General features: G+C 31.8%; 1 protein-coding gene across 6 annotated transcripts in view; it reads right to left on the bottom strand.

Annotated features, from left to right (window-relative positions):
* Positions 1–272: 272 nt before the first annotated feature.
* Positions 273–26,548, bottom strand: part of LOC145252658 (scavenger receptor cysteine-rich domain-containing protein DMBT1-like) — a 488,297-nt gene continuing 462,021 nt past the window's right edge. For all 6 annotated transcript variants that reach the window (XM_080112426.1, XM_080112429.1, XM_080112430.1 and 3 more), the window contains 4 exons: positions 17,325–17,497; positions 3,354–3,492; positions 2,972–3,135; positions 273–369 (listed from right to left, as the gene is read on the bottom strand). In XM_080112426.1, the coding sequence (XP_079968552.1) occupies positions 2,973–3,135; positions 3,354–3,492; positions 17,325–17,497 (475 nt within the window). In that variant the 3' untranslated portion in view covers positions 273–369; position 2,972. The remainder of the gene's footprint in view (positions 370–2,971; positions 3,136–3,353; positions 3,493–17,324; positions 17,498–26,548) is intronic.

Genomic DNA, 26,548 nt, shown 5'->3' on the forward strand with positions numbered 1-26,548 from the left:
GACCTCACGTACAGATATATGTATGTTGCATAATGTGAACAGACATCTTGCTACTTATCTCTCTTCATAATACCCCTGCAACTTATGTCCCCGATAGTAGACCCCTACTTCAAAGTGGCCCTGTGCCTTGTTTGGGGTAAAAATCTGAATAAAAAAAAAATAAATAAATAAAAAATTGATCTGGAAAATTTTCACAAAATGTGAGCAATTTGAAATTTTCAAAATTGATCATCAAATACATTTTAACTACAGAAACAGAAAAAATGTTGGACAAGATTTTTAAAAATTCTTTATTTTCATTGGAACAGAAAATTCTGGTTAAATTCTCAAATTGTGGTGTACTAGTTTTCTTTGTTAAGGAAAATAAATCTGAAATAGAGAAAAAAATTTTAGTTTAAAAAAGGAAAAGAAAATAGTAAACAAGACATTTTTAACGAGATCTTTTGATCAAGTACTTCTCATACATTTTTATTACAGCATAAACCTATGTTTGCCCGGGACCCTGGAAAAAAATTATAATGCTTAAAAAGTCTTTTTTTTTTTACTGCTCCCCTCTTTCTCTCATATTATTTTTTAAATACGCCTTTCTCTTCAAATGCTTTTCTTTCTAATTCATTATGCAAACTTTTGCAACTGCTTAAATTTAATAGAAAAGAGATAGTTAGCTACTAACTTAGTTTCATCATTGTTTTGCCTTTTTTTAACATTTACCAATAAAAATGCAAGAAACTAATTGTTTCTGACCTTCACATTGACTAAAGTGAATGAATATTTGATGATTTCTTTTTACCGTACTCAGCTTGAGGATTAAATGAGAAAATGAAATTAACTTTTTCCATTACAATATTAAGCAGATTATCTTGTTACAAAACCTTTTGTAAATTTTCCATAAAGAAAAACAACAAAAATACAATACAATACACTTAAAATTGAAATTTAATATTCATTAAAATTTATAGACAAAATAAAACTCACAACCTCTGCATTCCTCAAGGTATTGGTATATGACACAGTAACCAGTTGTGCCACCAGAGAAAGTCAGAATAGTGATAACTATGTACTACATAAATAAGAGCTGATGCTATGTTGCACATGATTAATGGATATTTTCCATTTTTCAATACATACTTTGAATGATCAACAATTTTATATCCTCTAAAAGATTGAAAATATGTCAGAATCTAACCATCAATATCAATGGCAGTAGTCTCATATAACAAAAAAGCATTGTTGCTCCTTATTGATTTTCCGAAAGGTGTAAGAGGCAGCCATGTTCATTGGTGGATTAATCCAAAATCTTTTAGGTGTTGACACAGTGTATCAGATGTTAAATTGATATACCATTCCATTATATATATATATATGTGAGTGATAGAATTTGAGCATTGAAATATGTATGCAATGAACCTCGAAATCAATAGTATAAGTAGCAGAATAATCCGGGAGATGATATTCAGAACAACGGCTAGCTTCTGGTGAGGATCCCTGTTGGCCTGCTTTCTTGTTGATAGTGGGAGAGGGAAGCCTTATAGAGGAGGGTGAGGTGAAATAAAGAGGGTAAAGAGAGAAGGGGGAAGGGTTAAGATTGGGCAGCAAGCAGTTGCTTAATGGAATTTCTTCGGGGGGGGGGGAGTTGTATTTTAGTGTTCAGTGTTGACTTATTAATTATAAGTTCAAATGGGAAATGGATATTCTTGTGATTTTAAATGGGATTGTATATGAAATGGGGTGGGCGTGCTGTTTTGCTGAATGGATGGGTGAGGTGGAGAGGGAGACGAGTCATGGGTTGAAGTTTTGGAATGCTTGTTTCAGGGAGTTTAAGGTTGGGTGCTTTTAATTTTGAGGGTATATTTAAAAGTAACTTGATTAACTGAGATACATTTTGTTCATTACGCTTGTTGTCGTAGTGTGATCTGGTTTAATTAAATTTATTTAAAATGCATATATTTCTGTTTGGAAGCGATCCATGGATGAGTTGGCTTTGCTTTTCGTTGGGTTGGAATCGATGTTTGAGTGAATGCTTTATATACTGTGGTTAATTAGCTATTTTTATAATGGGGGGACTTGATGTAACTTTGGGGCTGGGCGCGAGGTTGTCCAACTGTTGTTGAATTTATTTATATAATAATAAACTGTATATCCATCTGTCAGACCCAAATAGACTACTGCCTGCTCCCCTGGACCAATACTCTGCCTACCTGGATTTATAACCCCGAAGGACATTGTATTCCTTCCAATAATGGACTGTCCAGGTTGTATCAAATTCCTTTTCCTATAATTATTTCCATATAATTATCATTCACCACTTAAAAGACTATTTTCAATATTTGTGCTGAAAAGCAAAATAAGTGTCTATTCACAGCTGAACATTTTGCTAACCGCATTTCATTTCCTCTGATAATATGAGCCTTTATTGAAAATCCATTGATTAAGGAAGGCAACATAACCCCTTCTATATATTCCTTTTGTCAAACAATAAATTCTTAATATATATATATATATATATATATATATATATATATATATATATATATATATATATATATATTATTGCTTTAGACTATAAAAATTGTAATTATCTTTTTTAGTTATGTCTGAACTATTTTCTCATTTATATTTCATAAATAATAAAAATTAGTCATTATTGAAAAAATATTTAAATAATCCACTTTAAATTAGCCAATTGAAAATATGATTTACTAACATTGAATCTCAAAAATATATTTTATTAAATTTGTTCCGAGTGATCAGATTTAAATATTAAAATCGATCAGAAAAATATTTGTATTTTTCTGATGAACACAAACAAATATGAAAATATGAGTTTCTTATGGTAATAATTTTCCTTATAACACTATTAATTTAAATTTAGATTTTCGTTATTTAAATAATTTTGAATTTGTTAAACAATTAATTTTTCATAATTTTTGGTAGTCCATCAATCATGAAGAAATGTATGAAAATGTCTTACTTTAAAAACATCTGATGGAAACATCTTGTGTATGTTGACAGTCATGTACACCCCAATCACTCTTATTGCATTGTTCCAAAGAAGGTTCGTGACCATCACACTCAACGTTTGATAACCATATTCTTCCAGTACCAACAATACTTTTGCCTAGTATATTACCTTCCCTGAAAAAAATCAAATAAATTGCATTTAATTATTATTTTTATGATTTCTAAATTGATTATTTTACTCTTTTAAAAGTTTATTGAATAAAAAATCAGTTTAGTTGTAAAACTTTAATTTTACAATTCATTATATAATATTTGGTGCCTATTATTTTGAAGAAAAAGAGCAATCTAACTATTTACCCTAACCAAGGGAAGAAGAAGAAGAAACGGCTTACCTGAATCCCAACATTCTGCACACAACATTTGTATTCTTATGATTCCAGTTTGTACTGCACATGCTGCCCCACTCATTTTGATAATAAATTTCAATACGACCTTCACTTGGACTTTGACCTCCAGTTAAACGAATAGTAGCTATATTAAAAATTATATTATAATTAAATGTATGAAGCTGCAGAGGAAAATAAAATTAAATCATTTATATAAAACTACATATTTATTCTTTTTTCTTTGTTACTTTCTAATTTTTAGAATAGAAATTTCAATTGCGAAATAATTTTAATAGAAAACAAAAAACATTATGTAAAATTTGGTTGTGGTGGAAGGTGGACAAAATGCAAACCTTGATAAATTAAGAGTTTTTGGGGACTGAAACTCTTCATATTGAAGTATAATTTTGAAAGAACAGTATTTTTTTAATTTCATATTTTAAATGTTGTTACTGCAGTTCTTCTTATTCTACTACAAAGTTGAATATCAATCAGTCGTGTGAAGCTACTTCGATTATGGTTAAACAAGTTTCAGTGACCCTTTTCAAGGTGACTCAGTCACTCAGGTCTAAATGTACTAAATTTTAACCTTTCATTTAGCTTAGAATAAGGTATGAGTCACTAGTATGATAAGTGTACTTCTGTCAAATATATGTAATATATATAGCAATAATATATATATATATAGCAATAATATATATATAGCAATACTACACCATTTTTTCTTTAGATTGAATTTTTTTCTTTAGATTGAATCAAATCAAGCATTATTGAAAAGAGCATAAAAAAACAAATAAATAATATCTTTAGTTTTTTAAAATCGGTCCATTAGAGATGGAGTTATGGCCATCAAAATTATCAAAAAACTTGTGGTTCACTGGACATTTTGCCTTAAGTCAGTCCTATTCAAATGCTTGTGACTGAAAATGGTAGGAAATTTGTACAATTTCCAGACTAACCCATTTTAAAAAGTTGTATCTTCAAATTTTTTAAAGATATTATGATGAATTTTTGAACATATCATAATACGACAAAGATTCAGTTGGCGTTACTTATGACCATCTCACTTGGTAACTTATGGACTAATTAGCATATTTTAGTTTCATTTTAACAGCTTTTAGTAGAAACATCATAAAAACAGCTAAGAAAAATGGTAAGTAAGGCTTTATCATCATAGGAAGTATTATTCTGATGGACATTATCATTTGCTATTATAACATCATAAAAAATCCAAGATGGCGACCAGGAAATCCAAAATGGCCACCATGACACAATTTAAAGAAATTATCAACAAAATATGGCTTGTAGCATATCAAATTATAGGAAATCTTGTACAGATCAAAATTGTTTTCAAGTACACTAAACTAATTAGCATAATAATTTGAATAATTAAGTTTCATTTTAATGGCTTAAAGTAGAAACATCATAAAACAGTTAAAAACATGGGAGGTAAGACATCATATAAAATATTATTCTGATGGACATTATCATTTGTCATCATTACGTGAAAAATCCAAGATGGCAACCAGAAAATCCAAGATGGCAATCACGACATGATTCAAAGAAATTATTAACAAAATATGGTTTGTAGCATATCAAATGAAAGGAGATTTTGTACAGATTACAACTATAATGTTTTCAAGTACATTAAACTAACTAGGATAATTAAATTTCATTTTAACGACTTCAAATTACTATGACAGTTATTGGGTGAGTTTCTACCACTATTTTGTATCATTTTTTATTTTTAAGTCCTTGTCGAGATTTCAAGTGACATTGCGGCCATTTTTTCTTGTTTTCATGTAATGCTCAACACTACTTGTTTTTTTTTAGCAGAATAAACGTTTAAAACACCAAAGATTTATCAAGGTAGGTAGAAGAGTAATTTGCCTTTGGTAACATTTATTTCTTATATATTTGTTTTTTTGACCACTTTTTCATACCTCTGTGGATTGTAAAACAAACCCAATAAAAGATATTCTTTTACTTAACTGAATAAGTGGTTTATGTGTTTTAAGTCATTTAAAAGCATAATCATTATCGGTCATTCTTTTCCTTTAAAAACTTATGTTTTCTAAATAATAACTGTAAGATAATTTGCATTACGTCCCTTTGACTGTTAAACCTTCTTTTCTCTTACTGAACTCTTCGTAGAAAAAAGGCAGAAAAGGATACATCAATGAAATCTGTGGAGAAAGAAGTGGCTTACCGTTAAAGCGGCTGCGCGTTTGTGCCTGCAGAGCACAAATTGAGAATCAAGATGGCGCCCGCAGGCTTTTATGTGGAAAAAAGTCTTGTGGAATCTCGGGGAATCTCGTACCCTGGTTCCATAAATAATGAGGAAAGGAAAGCGAGAGGACAGACGATTTTTAGTCACTAAAGCGAACGGACGTGTGTAAAAGAAGAGGTAGAAGAAAAGAGTGTGGTGAACGAAACAAACAATGACTCGGTTGAAAGTAGAATACAAGCTATTTCGGCATGACGTCAGGATTTGACCCCAAGCTAATTCCCCTGTTTGATGGCAGTAGCACTAATCACTCAGTGCAGGAATGGGTGGAAAAAGCAGAATTAATATGTCAGCTCAGTGGGGTGAAGCGTATAGAATGCGTGGTCCCAATGCGCCTCACTGGGGGAGCATATGCAGTATACCAGCAGTTGGCTGATGAGAAGAAAACAGATTTTGCCTGAAACTTGATGGGTCGCAGTGCTACAAGTGCAAAAAACGCAGACACCTGGCCCGCACCTGTCCAGAAAACGGGAAAGAAGCTATAGCGCCAGTCTTCTCCCCAGATCGTCATTGAGCAGGGCACTACCCACTGTAAGCATACACATTAATGGAAGCGAGCGCCTCGTGCTTGTGGACACTGGGTGCACCCAGAGTCTCGTAAGCAAGATATGCTGTGCCAATTGGAAAGCAGAGAGAATTCCGGTACTAACTGTAGGCGGAGGTTCACTAGCCTCTTGTGGGGTGAGCATTATCCGCGCAAGCATCAACGACGGGTCTGCAGTAGCCGTGCGAGCCCTGGTTGTGGAGGGAGAGCTTCTCGGGTACGACCTACTCCTGGGTATGGGCTTGATTACACAACTGGGTGGAATTACTGTGGACAGAACCAGCAAGGTACAGTTCTCCCGATGTGAGGAACATGTTTATGCTGCCATAATTCTCGACAAGCCTGATTTTGTGCAGAGTATGATAGAAACACCAATGCATGGACGGCGTCTTGGAAGTGGTCAAACGATCAGCCACCAATATCCTTGCGGAATAGGTTATCGGAATATCCCCTACCCATGTGGCTAAGGGAACAGTATGAAGAAGAACTGCAGACGTGGATCGACAATGGCTGGCTTCTTCCATCCCCAGAGGATGAGCTTGGCTGATTCCCTTGATGGCCGTCGTACAAGAGACCAAACAAAAGATCCGCCCCGTCCTAGACTACCGTGAGCTCAATGAGCATGTCGACCCATATACGGCAAGGGCTGATGTGTGTGCACTCAAATTAAGGGAGTGGCGGCAGCAGGGATCGAATGTGGCAACTCTTGACCTACACAGGGCCTATCTGCAAATATGCATTGAGAGGAAATTGTGGCCATTTCAGACTGTGGAAATTGGAGGAACCCGATATTGTCTAACCAGGCTAGAGTTCGGTCTAAATGTGGCACCAGGCATTATGACAGCAATCATGCATGCTATCCGGCAGCAAGATGAGGCAGTGCAACAGGCAACATCCTCATACATTGATGATATTCGTCAATGAGAGCCTCATGTCAGCGCAATCGGTTAGAATGCACTTTGAGAGCTTTGGACTGACATGTAAGGAGCCAGAGCGTCTGTGCAATGGAGAAAAAGTTTTCGGCCTGCACGTGCGCAATAGCAAGGAGGGACTTTGCTGAAGAAGAGGAAGTCACGTCCCCAAGGTCCCATCAAACATCACTTGACGAACAGTGTTTTCACTTTGTGGAAAGATGGTAGGCAATTTACCTGTGTGTGGTTGGCTCAGGGTGGCCGTGGCGGCCATAAAAAGACGTGCAACAGCCGTGTCGTCGGGATGGGATGATGTAGTACACGATGTCACCCTAAGGAGCATGCTGACAGAGATTGTGTCCAGGGTGACCAGTGATGACCCCATTCAGGGAAAGTGGTGCATCAGTGGTAATGAGTTCACGGTCTGGGTGGATGCTAGTTCACTGGCCCTTGGAGTTGCCCTTGCAGTTAATGATTCCATTATTGAAGATGCCTGTTGGCTTCGGCCAGAGAATGATTCGAGAATGATTCGTGGCCGAACATGATGCCACATTGAAGGGCGTTAACTTGGCGCTTCAATGGCAAGCTAAGGTTCTACATATCATGACTGACTCGGCATGCACTCATCGGTGGATAACCGATGCATTAAGTGGAAGAGCACGGCTGACGACACGAGCATCGAGTGAGATGTTAATTCGAAGACAGCTTGCCACCTTGGTCGACACCATCACAGAGTACAACCTGACCGTGGACATAGTGTTGATCAGGTCTGCGCTCAACAGAGAAGATGCTCTGACAAGAGTCCCTCAACGATGGCTTCTGGCTGGTGCTCGGAGAGATTCTGATAATCTGCAAAACACATGTGCAGCAGTTGTGTGTAATGTGGATGCAGCACGCATCATGGACATTCATCGACAGTGTGGACATCCTGGCATCAAGTGGACACTGTACTTTGTCAAGATGATTGATCCAGGAGTAGAAAAAAAAGATATCCGGAGAGTGGTGGAAAGTTACGAGGCCTGCCAATCCATCGACTCAGCTCCAGCACGATGGAAGAAAGGGGAGTTGGGAGTGAGTGGTAAGTGGCAGAGAGTGGGCATGGACATCACACACTACGGTGGCAACCACTTCCTTACCCTCATTGATTGTGGGCCTACACGTTTCGCAGTCTGGAGACTCCTCGGGCGCCAGGACTCTTGCAACATTATTCGCCAGCTGTCATCCGTGTTCTGTGAAAGAAGTGCTGATGGACAATGACCCAGCCTTTTGCAGCCATCAGATGAGGCAGTTCTTACAAGAATGGGGTGTGCGGCTGTGGCTTAGATGCGCTTATGTGCCTTCTGGCAATGGTATAGCTGAGAGAAGCCATCACAGCATCAAAACAATTGCAGCCAGGAAGCAGTGCACCATCACAGAAGCTGTGTACTGGTATAATCGCATGCCAAAGGATGGCATCTCTCCAGGAACGGTGCCTGTAAACGCAATCTATCAGTACCATTTCCGAAAAAAAGGAATCCATCCCGATACAACTGTGGCCACTGAGATAGAACGGAATCGATATGCCAAAGGGGATGCTGTCTGGGTGAAGCCGCCAGGAAACCGATGTACTGACAAGTATAAACGGGGCACAGTGACTGATGTGGTGAGTCAGCAGTGTGTCCAGGTTGATGGCGTACCCCGTCACGTTAGGGACCTACGGCCGGCGACACATGTACCACCTCCAGTGGATGATGAGAGTGACTCTGAACCGAACCTAAGAAATGATTTTCTTCCTCTGCAACTCCTCTTACAGATTTACTTCTACATTCACATGCATAGTTTTTTACATTTACGAGTGGGCCATCGCTTTGGTTTGCACCATCCCTATCAAGCAGTGACTCTGATATCAGTAACCTCCACGGAGATGAAGCCTTCCCCGACCATCAGGCGGTGGATGAGAGCGCACGCGAAGACGAGAGCAGCACTGTCCCCCTTCGCAGAAGCACCCGACGGCGGCGATCGCCACCCCCCTGCCGTCTCTGTGATCATGAGATCAGGGGGGAAGTGTGGAGAAAGAAGTGGCTTACCTTTAAAGTGGCTGTGTATTTGTGCCTGCAGAGCACAAATTGAGAATCAAGATGGCGCCCACAGGCTTTTATGCGGAAAAAAGTATCGTGGAATCTCGGGGAATCTCAGAGAATCTCGTACCCTGGTTCCATAAATAACGAGGAAAGGAAAGCGGGAGGACAGACGATTTTTAGGCACTACTACTAAGAATCAAGATGGCGCCCGCATGCGTTTATGTGGAAAAAAGTCTCGTGGAATCTCGGGAAATCTCGGAGAATCTCGTACGCTGATTCGATAAATAACGAGAAGAGGAGAGCGGGAAGAGAGACGAGTTTGAGTTACGAAAACGAACGGACGTGTGTAAAAGAAGGGGTAGATGAAAAGAGTGTGGTGAACAAAACAAATAACGACTCGGTTGAAAGTAGAGTTGTAACGAACACAAAATCTGCAAGAGTCAGTCAATAAATTGTTATTCATTTTATATTTCCCCTTTAGTCTGTTTTTATTATAACAAATCCTTGAAAACATTACATGGTATCAGAAGTGGAAAAGAAAAAAAAATATGCAGAACAAAAAAAAAAGAAAAAAATATGCGGACATCTTGCTATTACGGATTGCAGACATGCAATATTAAATGTACCGAGAATCGAAAACAAAAAGTTTATTTTCTTCACAGAAATAGTAAGTGTGTTTTATTTATATAAAAAAAAATATTCAAACTATGGCTCAAAGAAATTTCAATGCCAATATATCTCCCCCGGCAAAAATGTCTTTCTCAGGAAATGTTGTGAGCAATTGGAAGAGATTTAGGCAGAATTTTTAAATTATTCTGTGGCGAGTTGATTGTCAAACAAAGTCGATTCAGAATATCAGACTTTTGTTTTTCTTTCGCTTATTGGTGAGGAATGTTTTGATATTTTTAAAGGTTGCATTTTAAATCAGAGGTGAGCGAAATAATCTTCAAAAAGTAATACAAAATTTTGATGAATTCTTTGTCGGAGAAACACATGAAGCATACATATCATACAAATTTCATCTTTGTTTTCGAAGGTGAAATTTATATGACATACATAACGGTTCTACACCAGCTTGCAAAAAGTTGCAATTTTGGACAATTAACGGACAGACTAACTAGGGATCAAGTTGTTGTTGGGATGAAGGATGATATTTTAAGGGAAAAATTTTTAGCAGATAAAACCGTAACCTTAGATAAATGCCTGCAAATTGGTAGAGCACACAAAATTTCAAAACAACAGTCACAGGTTATATTCTCGACACATGAATCAGATACACAAATAAACCATGTATTTAGAAAAAGCAATTTTCAGAATAAAAATAAAATGACTGAAAGGAAGTGCACACACTGTGGATATTTTACCTCACACGGCAGCGATTCATGCAAAATGCAACAAATGTAAAAAACTATGCATGTGAATGTAGAAGTAAATCTGTAAGAGGAGTTGCAGAGGAAGAAAATCATTTCTTAGGTTCGGTCTCATTGGGAAATATTAAAAACAGTCAAGAAGAAGAAAAAATTGACTGGCATAAAAGTCACCACAGCAATCGGCAGCAAAATAGTCAACTTCAGGTTAGATACAAGCGCAGATGTGACCATAGTACCAGACCAGTTCTTTAGGAAAAATTCTCTATAATAAAGCGGACGGATAAAAGATTGTGGACCAGGTCAGAGCATAATAAAGAGATGGGAAAAATAGATGCTACACTCTGTTATGGAGAAAAAATTCACAGCAAAAAAGACTTAAGGGAACCATTGTTGAGTGGACCAGCAATTAAAGCTTTACACTTGTTGAGCAAAATCAACTCTATAGAAAGCAGAGATCATCAGTACAAACAAAAATTTCCCAAAGTATTTACAGGACTAGGAAAACTGGATCATGTTTATAAAATACATTTGGATGAGACTGCTCAACCTTTTTCAATTACAACTGCCAGACGACTAGCACTTCCTATGAAGCAAAAAGTCCAAGATGAGCTTAAAAGATTAGTAAGTGAAGACATCATCCGGCCGATTGAAACGCCTACTGATTGGTGTGCTCCTATTGTAGCAGTTCCAAAGAAGGATGGTAAAATCAGACTTTGTGTTGACTTCACTAAACTTTATGAAAATGTGAAGCATGAACATTTCCACTACCTTCTTCAGACCAGTTATTAGCTCAACTTGATGGAGCCAAAGTATTTAGTAAACTGAACTGCAACAGTGGATTCCATCAAATTGTGTTGCATGAAGATTCTCAGAGGCTAACCACTTTCATTCCGCCATTTGGAAGATATTACAAACGTTTACTATTTGGAATAATTTCAGGCCCTGAAAATTTTCACTGTAAAATGAGGCATATTTTGTCAGAAATACCAGGGGTCATCTGTGACATAGATGATGTTCTTGTTAGTGGAAGAAGCCAGCAGGAGCATGACCAGTGCTTGGAAATGGTGCTAGAAAGGATGGAAGCAGGAATAACGTTAAATGATAAATGTGTATTCTCTGTTAGCAAAGTTAAATTTATTGAGCAAATCATTTCAGAAGAAGGCATCCAAATAGACCCAGAGAAGATTAAAGCAATCATGAACATGGCCAGACCACAAAACGTATCTGAACTTAGGGATGGCAAATCATGTTTATAAATTTGCTAAAAATTTAGCAGAGACCACAAAACCACTCCGAGATCTTCTGAAGAAAGACAATGCATGGATTTGGGATGAGCCTCAGGAAACTGCATTTAACACACTAAAGAAAAATCTAAGTTCTGCACCGGTACTGCTCCACTAAAGTGCTGATAAGCCAACAAAAATTTCAGCTAATGCATCTTCCTATGGTTTAGGTGGAATGCTGCTCCAGAAACAAGGGGGTGACTGGAGACCTGTATTTTATGCCTCAAGATCACTTACCGAAACTGAACAAAGATATGCTCAGGTTGAAAATGAAGCCCTTGCTGTCACTTGGTGTTGTGAAAATTCTTGATTGGACTGCATACATTCATAATTGAAACAGATCACAGGCCATTATTAGCATTACTAAAAACTAAACGCCTTGATGAACTGACCCCAAGAATACAGTGTTTCCGTGTGCGCCTTTATGAGATTACACATACTGCTGGAAAAAATCTCATTACAGCAGACACACTATCTAGAGCTCCAAACAGCCTACCAACTAAACACGAATTCGAGCAGGAGACAGAGATGGACATGTTCATCCGTTCAATTATACAAAACTGTTACTGATAAGAGATTGGAGGAAATAAGAAACAACACTCTGATAAAATCTGCAGTCATAAACTATTATAAAATGGACCATTGGCCTGAAACTGCTATGCAAGACCATCAACTGAGACCCTACAGGTTTATAAGGCAGTACCTTACAATCTGCCAAGGACTCTTACTATATCAGAGCCGATTCATCATATGTGCGGATCTTCAAAAAGACATCTTGGATCGTCTTCATGAGGGACACCAAGGTATAGTAAAATGTAGAGCACTGGCACAGAGTAATGTTTGGTGGCATGGCCTTTCAAAACAAATAGCAGAAAAAATAGAGCAATGCAGTATTTGTGAAAAAGAAATAAAATATTCACCAGAACCACTACAACCAACCAAGTTGCCTGACTACCCTTGGCAAAAAGTTGCAATGGATTTATTTGAATTGAATGGCCACAAATACCTGATAGTCATAGCTATTATTCAAGATGTATAAAAATATCTCATCTAGATAATACCCTTGCAGGTTGTATCGTAAACCACTGCAAATCAATATTTGCTAAGTATGGTATACCTGAAATGGTAATAAATGACAATGACTATGGCCCTCATATCTAAAGACTTTCTGGAGTATGTTCAAGTCTATAGCTTTATTCATGTCACTAGCAGCCCACACCATCCACAAGGTAATGGTGAAGCAGAACGCACTGTCCAGACAGTTAAAAATCTTTTTAAAAAGTCAAGTGATCCTTACATTGCTTTACTTAATTAGCGTACTCATGGCCAAAGTCCTGCAGAATTGTTGATGAACAGGAAACTCAGGACTCACATTCCAGCACTCCCCCACAAAAATGAAAATTATCAACACAATGTTGAAAAATACAAAGAAGCAGATGTTCAGGTCAAAAGGAAACAAAAGGCATATTTTGACAAACGTCATAGAACTAGATAACAAACTCCCGTTACCCAAGGACAGGCAGTTTGGTTGAAAACACCTAAAACTAGCCCAGCCAAAATGGTAGATACTATTACTTCCAGATCAGTCCTGGTTGAGACTGATTCAGGATTATTTTGTAGAAATAGAAGCCATTATCGAAAAAGAAACAAGCAAATCAAGTTTCCTCAAATAGCTACACCGACAGAATTGTCTGTCTTACCAAACACATTCAGACATTCCTGAGTACAGCTACAATAATCTTATGGAACAAACTGACCTGACAGATGTGTAGTCAACTCTACACCAGGATATCCAACCTTTTAATTCTGAAAGTCTCAAAGTAAAATATATAAAGAATGGTAGAAAGTTCAACCACTACAGAAACTCTCACTATGAATTTGGGACTTGAAAGAGGGATGTAAGATAATTTGAATTACCTCCCTTTGAAAAGGATACATCACTGAGATCTGCATCAGTCAATAAATTGTTATTCATTTTATATTTCCCCTTTAGTCTGTTTTTATTATAACAAATCCTTGAAAACATTACAATGACAAAAATAAGGAATACTTTATGTTTATAAGTTAGTTGACAAACGATTTGTTAACAGATTTTTGTGCCTGTCTCGGCACACAAAAATTATCGGTTGTCACTTTTATCTACTCATGCATAAAAAAGATTTTATCTAATTCTTTTCAAATTTTATGACAAAAGTCCGATAAGATACACCTGAAAAAGCTCGGAGGTTACATTGACTGAAACGTTGTGAAAATCACACTCAAGATGAGAACAATAGTCCGATGAATAATAATACAAATAACCAATCCTCATTTCAAAAATTCAGAAACGTCATAATCATTATCTAGTTTAATTTTTTTGTTATTTATGTTATGCTTCGGTCATAGTTTAAAATACTGATTTCTCCCTCCGATTTTGACGACAGGTGCCCGAAAAAATGGTGTCTCCATTTTCGGCGGTAAACTGTAGTAGCACCTAGAAAATTTATGTTTTCTAAATATAAAATTAATACTTTATTTTCGTTAGTTGACAAACGATTTGTTAACAGATTTTTTTGTGCACACAAAAATTCTCATGTTTACATGCGATTGTCACTACTTTTATCGATTCGTGCATAAAATTTTTTATCCAATTCTTTTAAAATTTTATGACAAAAATTAATATTAAATAGTGTTTGAACACAGTTTCTATCTTTATTTATCTTTGTACTACAAAGCGTCAAATTTGAGATATTCTAAATTTTGACTGGAAAGACATATGTGTCGTGTTCAAATTCCATAGCAAAGACAATTCTTTTTTTCTAATTTGCTAAAACAATTAGAAACATCGTCGATGTGTACAATTTCTGATTCGAGTATTTATGTAAACACACCCCGACCGCTTATTTGCAAAAAGTCATCTATCGCGAGCGGGCATACTATGCATGTTTCGTCATTAATAGTCGAATTTAAATAGTGATTTCTTCGAATATACAAATCACAATAAGAATATTAAAATACCATTTTAAAGTAAATTTTATTATGAATCTAGTAATATAAGTTTTATTTTGATGGAGGTAGGAAAAATGTACTTACTACTGATTTAAAGATTATGAGTGTCAAATTAAGTAGCAGTGTGTGCCTTGTCCAGTGCTGACTGCTGCTTTATGCAATAACTCTGTCAATTTTCAGTCTACAGACTCGAAATTTGATATACAGAGTATTGAGATTTGAGAAAATGTTTGTAATCCGTTTGCGGCCAGAAATTTGGCTGTTAAGGGATCAAAGTTCAACAATTTGACCTTTGAGAACTCTACCAAACTCCTCCGTCAATTTTGGGTATAAACAATTGAAATTTTAGATATAGATTTTTGGGCATGGATCTAACTTAATGACTTGATTTGAGCCCAAAACAATAAATTTTAAGGGGTCATAATATAGGTCAAAGTTACAAAAAATTTGACCTTTGTGGTCTCTACCAAATAACTCAGAGACAATTTCTGGCCTAAACATTTGATATTTAACATAAAGGGTATTCAGAGATAGGGCAAGCTTTTTAATCGGTTAGGATCGAAAATTTGAGCTACCAATATATAAATGTATGTATGTATGTTTGCATTTCTGCCTAAAACTTTCAACAGAGGCGATGGATTTTCACAAGATCAGTATCGTTTTGAAACTCGACCCTTCAGACGACAAATACTGAAAAATTGGCTAAAAGCATTAATTTCTTCACCTTGAACTGGGCACTTTTCTACAGAAAGGGGTTGCTTTTTTCGCCAATATTTTCGAAAGTCATCCCCTCTTTTCGATTGTTTAGCCTTAATTTAAACCTACATCACTTCTGGTTTAATGGTGGTCATAACAGCAAAGTTTTTTCCCCATTCTTTTTCTTCTTCACAGTACATGTTCGAGCCTGCCTTCCTACTACCACTTTTTTTTTTTTACTCAATGCACACCTCCAAACACCCGGGCAATGCCGGGCACCCATGCTATGCACAAATATAATCAGCTTTTTCTCACACTAGACCAAAACAACTGACCTTAATGATTGACCGAGTCTTACATATATACAATCAATCAACAAATTTGATCATTAATTAATCATAATTAATTATGACCTAAACACATTGACTGTGGTAACCTTTTGTTTCAATGAGTAAAGCAAAGTGCAACCAGAAAAAGGAAGTCATTTTAAGGACAACACAAAAACTATTTTATGTGATTCCACTTGTCCTTTCAGGACAGACAAACTATATTGAATGCAACATGACCATCACTCTTTATTGCTACTTTATCCATCTGACTCCAACTCTCATCTCCACTTCCTGCTCCAGTTCCTGCAGCATTACCTTGCAGCTTCCAGTTTCTAGTGTTCTAGCACCTTCCGGCTGCTCCAACTGTAGTATCTCATGTTCCAGCAACTTTCAGTGGCTCCTTCAGCAATACTCACTCGAATGATTCGATCTGATTTCTATACTTGCCCTTTTCAGCAGTTTCTGCCTACAGCCTCTAGCTCCCCGTTCCAGTGCCTGTTGATGCTGGTTCTCTGTTTCAGTGCCCAAGAGCATTCAGCACCCTGTCCCAATGCCCCTCAACATCCAACCCTCTGTTCTAGTGACTGCTGATATCTGACTCCAGAATCTAGCCTTTCCTGCAATCTCTGTTCCTGTCAATCCACTTGGCCGCGTCCATATGGACTGGGGCTACCTGAGATATCTCATGACACCTCAGAGACGTCCACATGAACCTTTGTGTGACATCACTCCATGCTGTCCAGGATCGAGTTTGCACATCTCCAGTATCCCACATTCTTGTCTATCCAGTCTCCAGTATAGTCCATGTTCAACATTTCTAGTTCTTCAACATTCCTGCATCTAGAATTTTCATTGATAGATTTGCTTCATTTCTTTTACCGTTTTCCTCTTATATTTCTTTATAACTGTATGCATTTGTCCTCCCTTCTTTGCCATTTGTTTATTTTCTTAGTTGTATGGTTGATCAGCACCCAACCTATTGGCCCACTGCAAATCTGCATTTATTGTTATAATTTATAATAAATAGTGATTTAGATAAATTGCATCAAACATTTGACAACAATTATTATTATTTCAATTATAATGTCAACAACAAAAAAACAGTAATTTATTCTAATTTTATATATAAACAAACATAAAACACCTTAAATTCTAGAAACAAAATCACTAATTGCATTATGGAAATCAAATTCAAATCAATTTATTGCAAAACATCTCCATTGACAGTCATAATTAATAAGCAAAGCTTAATAATAATGGTTGACATTACTTAACAAAAATGTCATGAAAAATAGTGATATTAGTGATTAAGATATTGATATAAAGAATTCTATGGTAAAATTTGGTTTCAAGTTCACATTGTTAAAAAAATCTTGAGTGGAAGGGAAATTTCAAATCTCTTGAAGGAAAAGTAATAAAAATGGATGAACATTCATAATAAATTTGACTGAAAGTATTAAAATATTCATCAACATAGATGATATTAAAAAGAATATTAACCAGACTCACCATCACTAAAGCATTGCACACCGGCATGCTCTAAATGCGAACAATCATTTAAACCGATCTTTGGAAACTGACATTCAGATAGGGACATTTCTGTTCCAGTACAGTTTACATCATCAAGCCAAATTTGATTTGTGCCAATTCCAAACTTTGAATTTCGGAATCCAATTCCACTTCTGCAAAATAATTTTAGTTAAACTATTACTTGTATATGATTTACTTTGAAGCCATAGCAAAGTTATTAGAATAAAGCATACAATATTTTAGATATTTAGTAAATTTAGAAAAGTCAATTGATAAGGCTCACAAGTTATATCCAAGAGTAGAACTTCCAAGAATTAAAAAGTATCAAGTTAGAAAAGCATGTTCTCAAGATAAACATTAATGTTAACTTAAATGTTATTTTTGAAAAAATTAATTAAGGAAATAAAAACATCTGCACAAATATAACCATTTTTGTTGAACTTAACTGAAAAATACGTAAAATTAAATAAAAAAATAAATATCTTCAGGTTATAAATTGGATTTTAATTTAAAAGGTTTATAGCTCAATCTATGGAATCAATTATTGAAATGTATCACTGGGCGGGTTTATTCGAACGAGACATTTTTGTTATTCACGAAAACATTATTTAATGCAGAGAAGTAAATGATAGAAAAGGGTTCAGTCTTATCAGTGAACTTTTGTTCTCTTTGTGTTTACAAAAACTGATAGCATAAATCAAGAGAAAATAAATTGTAATCCAAGGGAAATTTTTCGAAAAATCTGTTGAAAAATGTGTTGCAACTTGGGTCCAGTAGTTTCTCTACCTTTTCTCCACAATGGTTCTTCATGTTTCTGCTTGAGTTGCTCATTTTTTTATTTTAGGCCCATCCTCTTCTTTCAATCTTTTTTGGACCTGTCATGATCATGTCATAGTGTATTTACAGTTGACCTAGCAGACTTCATTTTAGTTATTAGAACTTTTCACCACTTATCTAGAAATGTAGAGCTAAATAAACTGTAAATTTATGCTCAAATATTTAGAAACTTAAGTTAAATAAATTCAACTGGTTTATTTTTTAATAATAATCTGTTAATTTTTGCTAAAATATTTAGAAACTTAAGTTAAATAAATTCAACTCCTTTATTTTTTAATAATAATCTGTTACTTTTTTGCTAAAATATGAACAAACTTAAGTTAAATACATTCAATTCGTTTATTTTTAATAATAATCTGTTAAATTTTGCTAAAATATTTAGAAACTTAAGTTAAATAAACTCAACTGGTTTATTTTTTAATAATAATCTGTAAATTTTTGCTAAAATATTTAGAAATTAAGTTAAATAAATTCAACTGGTTCATTTTATGATAATAATCTGTTAATTTTTGCAAAAATAATAAAAAAATTGAGTTAAATAAATTCAATTCGTTTATTTTTAATAATAATCTGTTAATTTTGCTAAAATATTAAGAAACTTAAATTAAATAAATTAAACCGGTCTATGTTTTAATAATAATCTGTTTATTTTTGCAAAAATATTAAGAAACTTAAGTTAAATAAATTCAACTGGTTTCTTTTTTAATAATAATCTGTACATTTTTGCTAGAATATGCAAAAATTGAGTTAAATATATTCACCTCGTTTATTTTAAAAAAATAATTTGTTAATTTTTGCAAAAGTATTCAAAGCTTAAGTTTAATGAATTCAACTCGTTCATTCTTAAATAATAATCTGTTCATTTTAGTAAATCATTAAGAAACAAAAGTTAAATAAATTCAACTCGTTTAGTTTTAATAATAATCTGTTAATTTTTGCTAAAATGTTTTAAAATTGAGTTAAATGAATTTAATTGATTTATTTTTAATAATCATCTGTAAATTCTGCTAAAATATTTAGAAACTTAAGTTAAATAAATTCAACTGGTTTATTTTTTAATAATAATCTGTTAATTATTGCTAAAATATTCAAAAACTGAGTTAAATAAATTCAACCGGTTTATTTTTTAATCATAATCTGTTTATTTTCGCTAAATTCTTTAGAAAATTAAATTAAATAAATTCAACTTGTTTATTTTTAAATAATAATCTGTTAATTTTTGCAAAAATTTAAAAAACTTAACTTACATAAATTCCACTCATTTATTCTTAAATATTAATTTGTTCATGTTGATAAAATATTTAGAAACTTAGGTAAAATAAATTTAACTGGTGTAATTCTTAATAAAAACCTGTAATTTCTTGCTAAAATATGCAAAAATTGAATTTATTTTTTAATAATAATCTGTTAATTTTTGCTAAAATATTTAGAACTTAAGTTAAATAAATTCAACACGTTTATTTTTTAATAATAATTTGTGAATTTTTGCGAAAACATTTCGAAATTTAAGTGAAACAAATTCAACTGGTTTATTTTTAAAAAAATAATCTGTAAATTTTTGCTAACATATTTATAAATTTAGTAAAATAAATTAAATTCGTTTATTTTTTAATAATGATCTGTGAATTTTTGCTAAAATATTTAGAAACATAAGTAAAATAAATTCAACTCGTTTATTTTTTAATAATAATCTGTTAATTTTGCTAAAATACTTAGAAAACTAAGTTAAACAAATTCAACTCTTTTATTTTTAAATAATAATCTGTTTATTTTGTGTAAAATATTTAAAAATAAATAAATAAATTCAACTGTTAAAGTTTGCTAAAATATGCAAACATTTAAGTGAATAAATTCAACTCGTTTATTTTTTAATAATAATCTGTTAACTTTTGCTAAAATATTTACAAACAAATTATATAGATTACGTTAAATAAATTCAACGAGTGTATTTTTTTAATAATAATGTGTTACTTTTTGCTAAAATATTTAGAAACTTGAGTTAAATAAATTCAATTGGTTTATTTTTTAATAATAATCTGTAAATTTTTACTAATTTATTTAGAAAGGTAAGTTAAATAAATTCAACTGGTTTATTTTTAAATAATAATCTGTTAATTTTTGCTAAAATATTTAGAAACTTAAGTTAAATAAATTTACCTTGTTTATTTTTTAATAATAACCTGTTAATTTTTGAAAAATTATTTAGAAACTTAAGTTACATAAATTCAACTCTTTATTTTTCAATAATGTGTTAATTTTTGCTAAACTATTTAGAAACTAAACTTAAATAAATTCAACTCGTTTATTTTTAATAACAATTTGTTAATTTTTTCTAAAATATTAAAAGATTTAGTGAAATAAATTCACCTCGTTTATTTTATAATAAATATCTGTTAATTTTTGCTAAAATATATAGAAAGTTAAGTAAAATAAATTCAACTCGTTTATTTTTTTTATAATAATCTGTTAATATTGCTAAAATATGCAAAAATTGAGTTAATTAAATTTAATTCGTTAATTTTTTTATAATAATCTGTTAATTTTTGCTTAAATGTTCACAACATAAGTTCAATAAATTCAACTCGTTTATTCTTAAATAATAATCTGTCCATTTTGGTAAAATATTTTGAAACATTTGTTAAATAAATTTAGCTGGTTTAATTTTTAGTAAAAATCTGTTAATTTTTGCTAAAATAGCAAAAACTGAGTTATATAAATTCAACTCGTTTATTTATTAATAATAATCTGTTAATTTTTGGTAAAATACTCAAAACTTAAGTTAAATAAATTCAACTCGTTTATTCTTAAATAATAATCAGTTAATTTTAGTAAAATATTTAGAAACTTAAGTTAAATAAACTCCACTGGTTTATTTTTTAATAATTAACTGTTAATGTTTGCTAAAATATTTATAAACTTAAGTTTAATGAATTCGTCTCGTTTTTTTTAATAATAATCTGTTAATTTTTGTTAAGATATTCAAAAATTGAGTTAAATAAACTCAACTCGTTTATTTTTTTAAGAATAATCTGTTAATTTCTGCTAAAATATTTAGAAACTTAATTAAATAAATTCAACTCGTTTATTTTTTAATAATCATGACTGAATATTTTCTAAAACATTTAGCAATTTAAGTTAACTAAATTCAACTTGTTTATTTTTTTATAATAATCCGGTTATTTTTGCGAAAATATTTGGAAACTATAGTTAAATAAATTCAACTCTTTTATTTTGTATAACAATCTGTTAATTTTTGCTAAAATATTCAAAACTTAAGTTAAACAAATTCCACTCTTTTATTTTTAAATAATAATCTATTAATTCTGGTAAAAAATTTAGAAACTTTAGTTAAATTAATTAAACTCATTTATTTTTAAATAATAATCTGTTAATTTTTGCTAAAATATTCAGAAATTTAGTTAAAGCGTGTATTTTTTAATAATAATCTGTTAATTTTCGTTAACATATTTAGAAAGGTAAGTTAAATGAATTCAACTCGTTTATTTTTTAATAATAATGCGTTGATATTTTCTAAAACATTTAGAAACTTCACTTAAATAAATTCAACTGGTTTATTTTTTAATAATAATCTGGAAATTTTTATCTAGAATATTTGCAAACTTAAATTAAATAAATTCAACTCGCTTATTCTTAATAAATAATCTGTTTATTTTAGTAAAATATTTAGAAACCCAAGTTAAATAAATTAAACTCATTTATTTTTTAATAATAATCTGTTAATTTTGCTAAAATATTTAAAAATTGAGTTATATAAATTAAACTCGTTTATTTTTTGATAATAATTTGTTAATTTTTGTTAAAATATTCAAAAGTTAAACAAATTCCACTAAAATATTCAAAAGTTAAACAAATTCCACTAAAATATTCAAAAGTTAAACAAATTCCACTCTTTTATTTTTACATATAATCTTCTAATTTTGTTAAAATATTTAGAAACGAAAGTTAAATAAATTAAACTAGTTTATATTTAAATAATAATCTGTTCAATGCGGCTAAAATATTCCAAAATTTAGTTAAATAAATTCCAAGCGTGTATTTTTAATAATAATCTGTTAATTTTCGTTAACATATTTAGAAAGGTAAGTCAAATAAATTCAACTCGTTTAATTTTTTAAAATAATCTGTTGATTTTTGCTTAATATTTAACAACTTAAGTTAAATAAATGTAACTCATTAATTTTGTAATAAAAACTTAGTGAAATAAATTCAATTCGTATATTTTTTAATACAAATCTGTAAATTTTTGCTAAAATATATAGAAAGTTAAGTTAAATAAATTCAACTCGTTTATTTTTTAATAATAATGTGTTAATTTCTGCTAAAATATTTAGAAACTTAAGTTAAATAAATTCAACTTGTTTATTTTTTAATATTAATCTGTTAATTTTTGCTAAAATATTCAAAAATTTAGTTAATCAAATTTAATTGGCTTATTTTTTAATAATAATCTGTTAATTTTTGCTAAAATGTTAAAACTCAAGTTAAATAAATTCAACTCGTTTATTCTAAAATAATCAGTCCATTTTGGTAAACCATGTAGACACTTTAATAATAATCTGTCAATTCCTGCTAAAATATGTATAAAGTTAAGTTAAATAAATTCAACTGGTTTATTTTTTAATAATAATTTGTTAATTTTTGCTAAAATATTCAAACATTGAGTTAAATAAATTCAACTCGTTAATTTTTTAATAATAATCTGTTTATTTTGCTATTTAGAAACTTGAGTTAAATAAATTCAACTGGTTTATTTTTTAATAATAATCTGGAAATTTTTACTAATTTATTTAGAAAGGTACGTTAAATAAATTCAACTCGTATATTTTTAAATAATAATCTGTTAATGTTTGCTAAAATATTTAGAAACGTAAGTTAAATAATTCAACTCGTTTATTTTTAATAATAATCTGTTCATTTTGCTAAAATATTCAAAAATTGAATTAAATAAATTCAACTCATTTATTTTTTAATTATAATCTGTAAATTTTGTCTAAAATATTTAGAAACTAAACTTAAATAAACTCAACTGGTTTATTTTTAAATAATAATCTGTTAATTTTTGATACACATTAAAAAATAGAGTTAAATAAATTTCACTGGTTAATTTTTTAATAATAATCTGTTAATTGTTGCTAAAAAATTTAAAAATTTAGTTAATTAAATTTAATTCGTTTATTTTTTAATAATAATCTGTTAATTTTTGCTAAAATGTTCACAACATAAGTTAAATAAATTCAACTCGTTTATTCTTAAATAATAATCGTTTATTTTTTAATAATAATCTGTTAATTTTGCTAAAATACTTGGAAAACTTGGTAAAATATTTTGAAACATTTGTTAAATAAATTCAGCTGGTTTAATAATTATCTGTTAGTTTTTGCTATAAAAGCAAAATGTGACTGATATAAATTCAACTCGTTTATTTTTTAATAATAAGCTGTTAATTTTTGGTAAAATACTCAAAACTAAAGTTAAATAAATTCAACTCGTTTATTCTTAAATAATTTTCAGTTCATTTTGGTAAAATATGTAGAAATTTAAGTTAAATAAATTCAACTAGTTTATTTATTAATAAAAATCTGTTAATTTTTGATAAATATTCAAAAATTAACTTAAATAAATTCAACGAGTATTTTTTCAATCATAATCTGTGTATTTTTTCTAAAACACTAAAAATTTAAGTTAAATTAATTCCACTCGTTTATTCTTAAATAATAATCAGTTAATTTTAGTAAAATATTTAGAAACTTAAGTTAAATAAACTCAATTGTTTTATTTTCTAATAACTATCTGTTAATTTTTGCTAAAATATTTAGAAACTTAAGTAAAATAAATTCAACTCGTTTATTTTTTAATAATAATCTTTTATTTTTTGCTAAAATATTTGGGAACTTAAGTTAAATATATTCAACTGGTTTATTTTTTAATAATAATCTGTTAATTTTTGCTAAAATATTAAAAGATTTAGTGAAATAAATTCAACTGGTTTATTTTTTAATAAAAATCTGTTAATTTTTGCTTAAATATATAAAAGTTTAGTTAAATAAATTCAACTCGTTTATTTTTTAATAATTATGTGTTAATTTCTCCTAAAATATTTAGAAACTTAAGTTAAATAAATTCAACTCGTTTATTTTTTAATAATAATCTGTTAATATTTGCTAAAATATTCAAAAATTGAGTTAATCAAATTTAATTGGTTTATTTTTTAATGATAATCTATTAATTTTTGCTAAAATGTTCAAAACTTAAGTTAAATAAATTCAACTCGTTTATTCTTAAACAATAATCTGTTCATTTTGGTAAAATAGGTTGATACTTAAATCAAATAAATTCCGCTGGTTTATTGTGTAATAATTATCTGTTAAATTTTTCTTGAATATCAAAAATTGAATCATATAAATTCAACTCGTTTTTTTTAATAATAATCTGTTAATTTTATCTAAAATATTTAAAACTAAAGTTAAATAAATTCAACTAGTTTATGTTTAAATTATTATTTTGGTAAAATATATAGAAATTTATGTTAAATAAATTCAACTCGTTTATTTTTTAGTAATAATCTGTTAATTTTTGCTAAAATATTAAAAAATCGAGTTAAATAAATTCAACTGGTTATTTTTTGAATAATAATCTGTTCATTTTGCTAAAATATGTAGAAACTAAAGTTAAATAAATTCAACTCATTTATTTTTTAATAATAATCTATTAATTTTTGCTAAAATATTTAGAAACTTAAGTTAAATAAATTCAACTGGTTTATTTTTTAATTATCAATGGACCAGAGGTGATCTCGACAGCATCCGACAAGGCCAAACTATTTGCCAAAAACTTTGCGGCAAATTCTAGCCTGTGCGACGAAGGCCATCAACTCCCCATATTCCCTCCTATAACAGACAACACGCTATGCAACATACAAATATATGTGCGTGAGGTCGCCAAGCTAATCAAGAACCTTGATTCCAGTAAAGCAACTGGTCCTGATGTTATTCCAATTATAGTGTTAAAAAAATAACAACCAGAACTTGTCCCTATACTTACCAAACTGTTTAAGCTTGCCTTAAGGAGAAGTGCTTCTCAACACCCTGGAAAACCCCATCAGTATGCCCTGTATTTAAGAATTCAGGTGATAAGTCATCTTCCTCTCAGTACAGACCAATAAGTCTCCTGTGTGTCTTGAGTAAGTTGCTGGAATCCACAATAAATAGAAAAGTAGTCAACCACCTCAGCAGAAATAACGTTCTTAGCTACACGCAATATGGTTTCCGTTCTGCCAGATCTACAGCAGATGTGCTAACGGTTATATCTCATAGGATTAGCGAATCTCTCGACAAAGGCTTCATTTCTAGGGCAATTGCTCTCAACATATCATAAGCCTTCGATAAGGTTTTGCATAAAGGCCTACTACACAAGATTTCCAGCTACGGTATAACTGGAAATGTTTTCTCGATCATTAAATCATTTCTCTCTGATAGGCTCATAAGAGTAATGGTTGATGGGCAGAAATCAGAGGCCCACAGTATTAATGCTGGAGTCCCTCAGGGGTCCATACTGGGCCCAACTCTCTTCCTGATCATCATCAATGATCTCCCAAAAAACATACTAAAATCCTTCGTTGACATCTATGCTGATAACACGACCGTCTATGGCAACACATCAAAGGCTGTAAATGATGATGTTCTCTCTGATTCTCTCTCCTCTGATCTTGAGCGCGTGGTTCAGTGGGGAAAGAGGTGGCTGGTTACCTTTAATGCATCTAAGATCAAGCTCCTATCTCTACATCATAAACACTCTGATCTACATCTGGCATCAATTGAAATGGATGGCTCTCGTCTAGGGGAGGCCCCATGTTTTGATAAGCTTCTGGGTTTGACCTTTACTCCTGGTCTTAAATGGAACACATACATCAAGTCTGTGGCCAAGGTTGCTGGGAAAATGATGGGATCCTTCTACCGCCCCAGAAGATATCTCACTACTGATGCAATTCTCTATCTATATAAGAGCCAAGTACGTCCAAAGATGGAGCACTGCTGCCACATCTGGACAGGAGCTGCTAAAAACAGCCTATCCTGCCTTGACAGAGTACAAAATAGACTTTGTGGCTTGGTGGGGGATGCCCTTTTCTCTACCCTGCAACCTCTTTCCCACAGAAGAGACGTAGCGAGCCTGTCTTTGTTCTATCGTTATTTCCATGGAAAGTGCTCGTCTGAGCTCCATTCTCTGGTCCCCCCTAGCCAATCTTTTTTTAAAAAACACCCGATTAGCTGAAACCATCGTCAATAATTTTCCCCACTCCTTATCTGCGCCTAAATCAAAACGTAGATTCCATGAACAAAGCTTCTTTC

The sequence above is a fragment of the Euprymna scolopes genome, chromosome 29 (genome assembly GCF_053919585.1).
Source record: "Euprymna scolopes isolate OS-2025 chromosome 29, ASM5391958v1, whole genome shotgun sequence".
NCBI lineage: Eukaryota > Metazoa > Mollusca > Cephalopoda > Sepiida > Sepiolidae > Euprymna > Euprymna scolopes.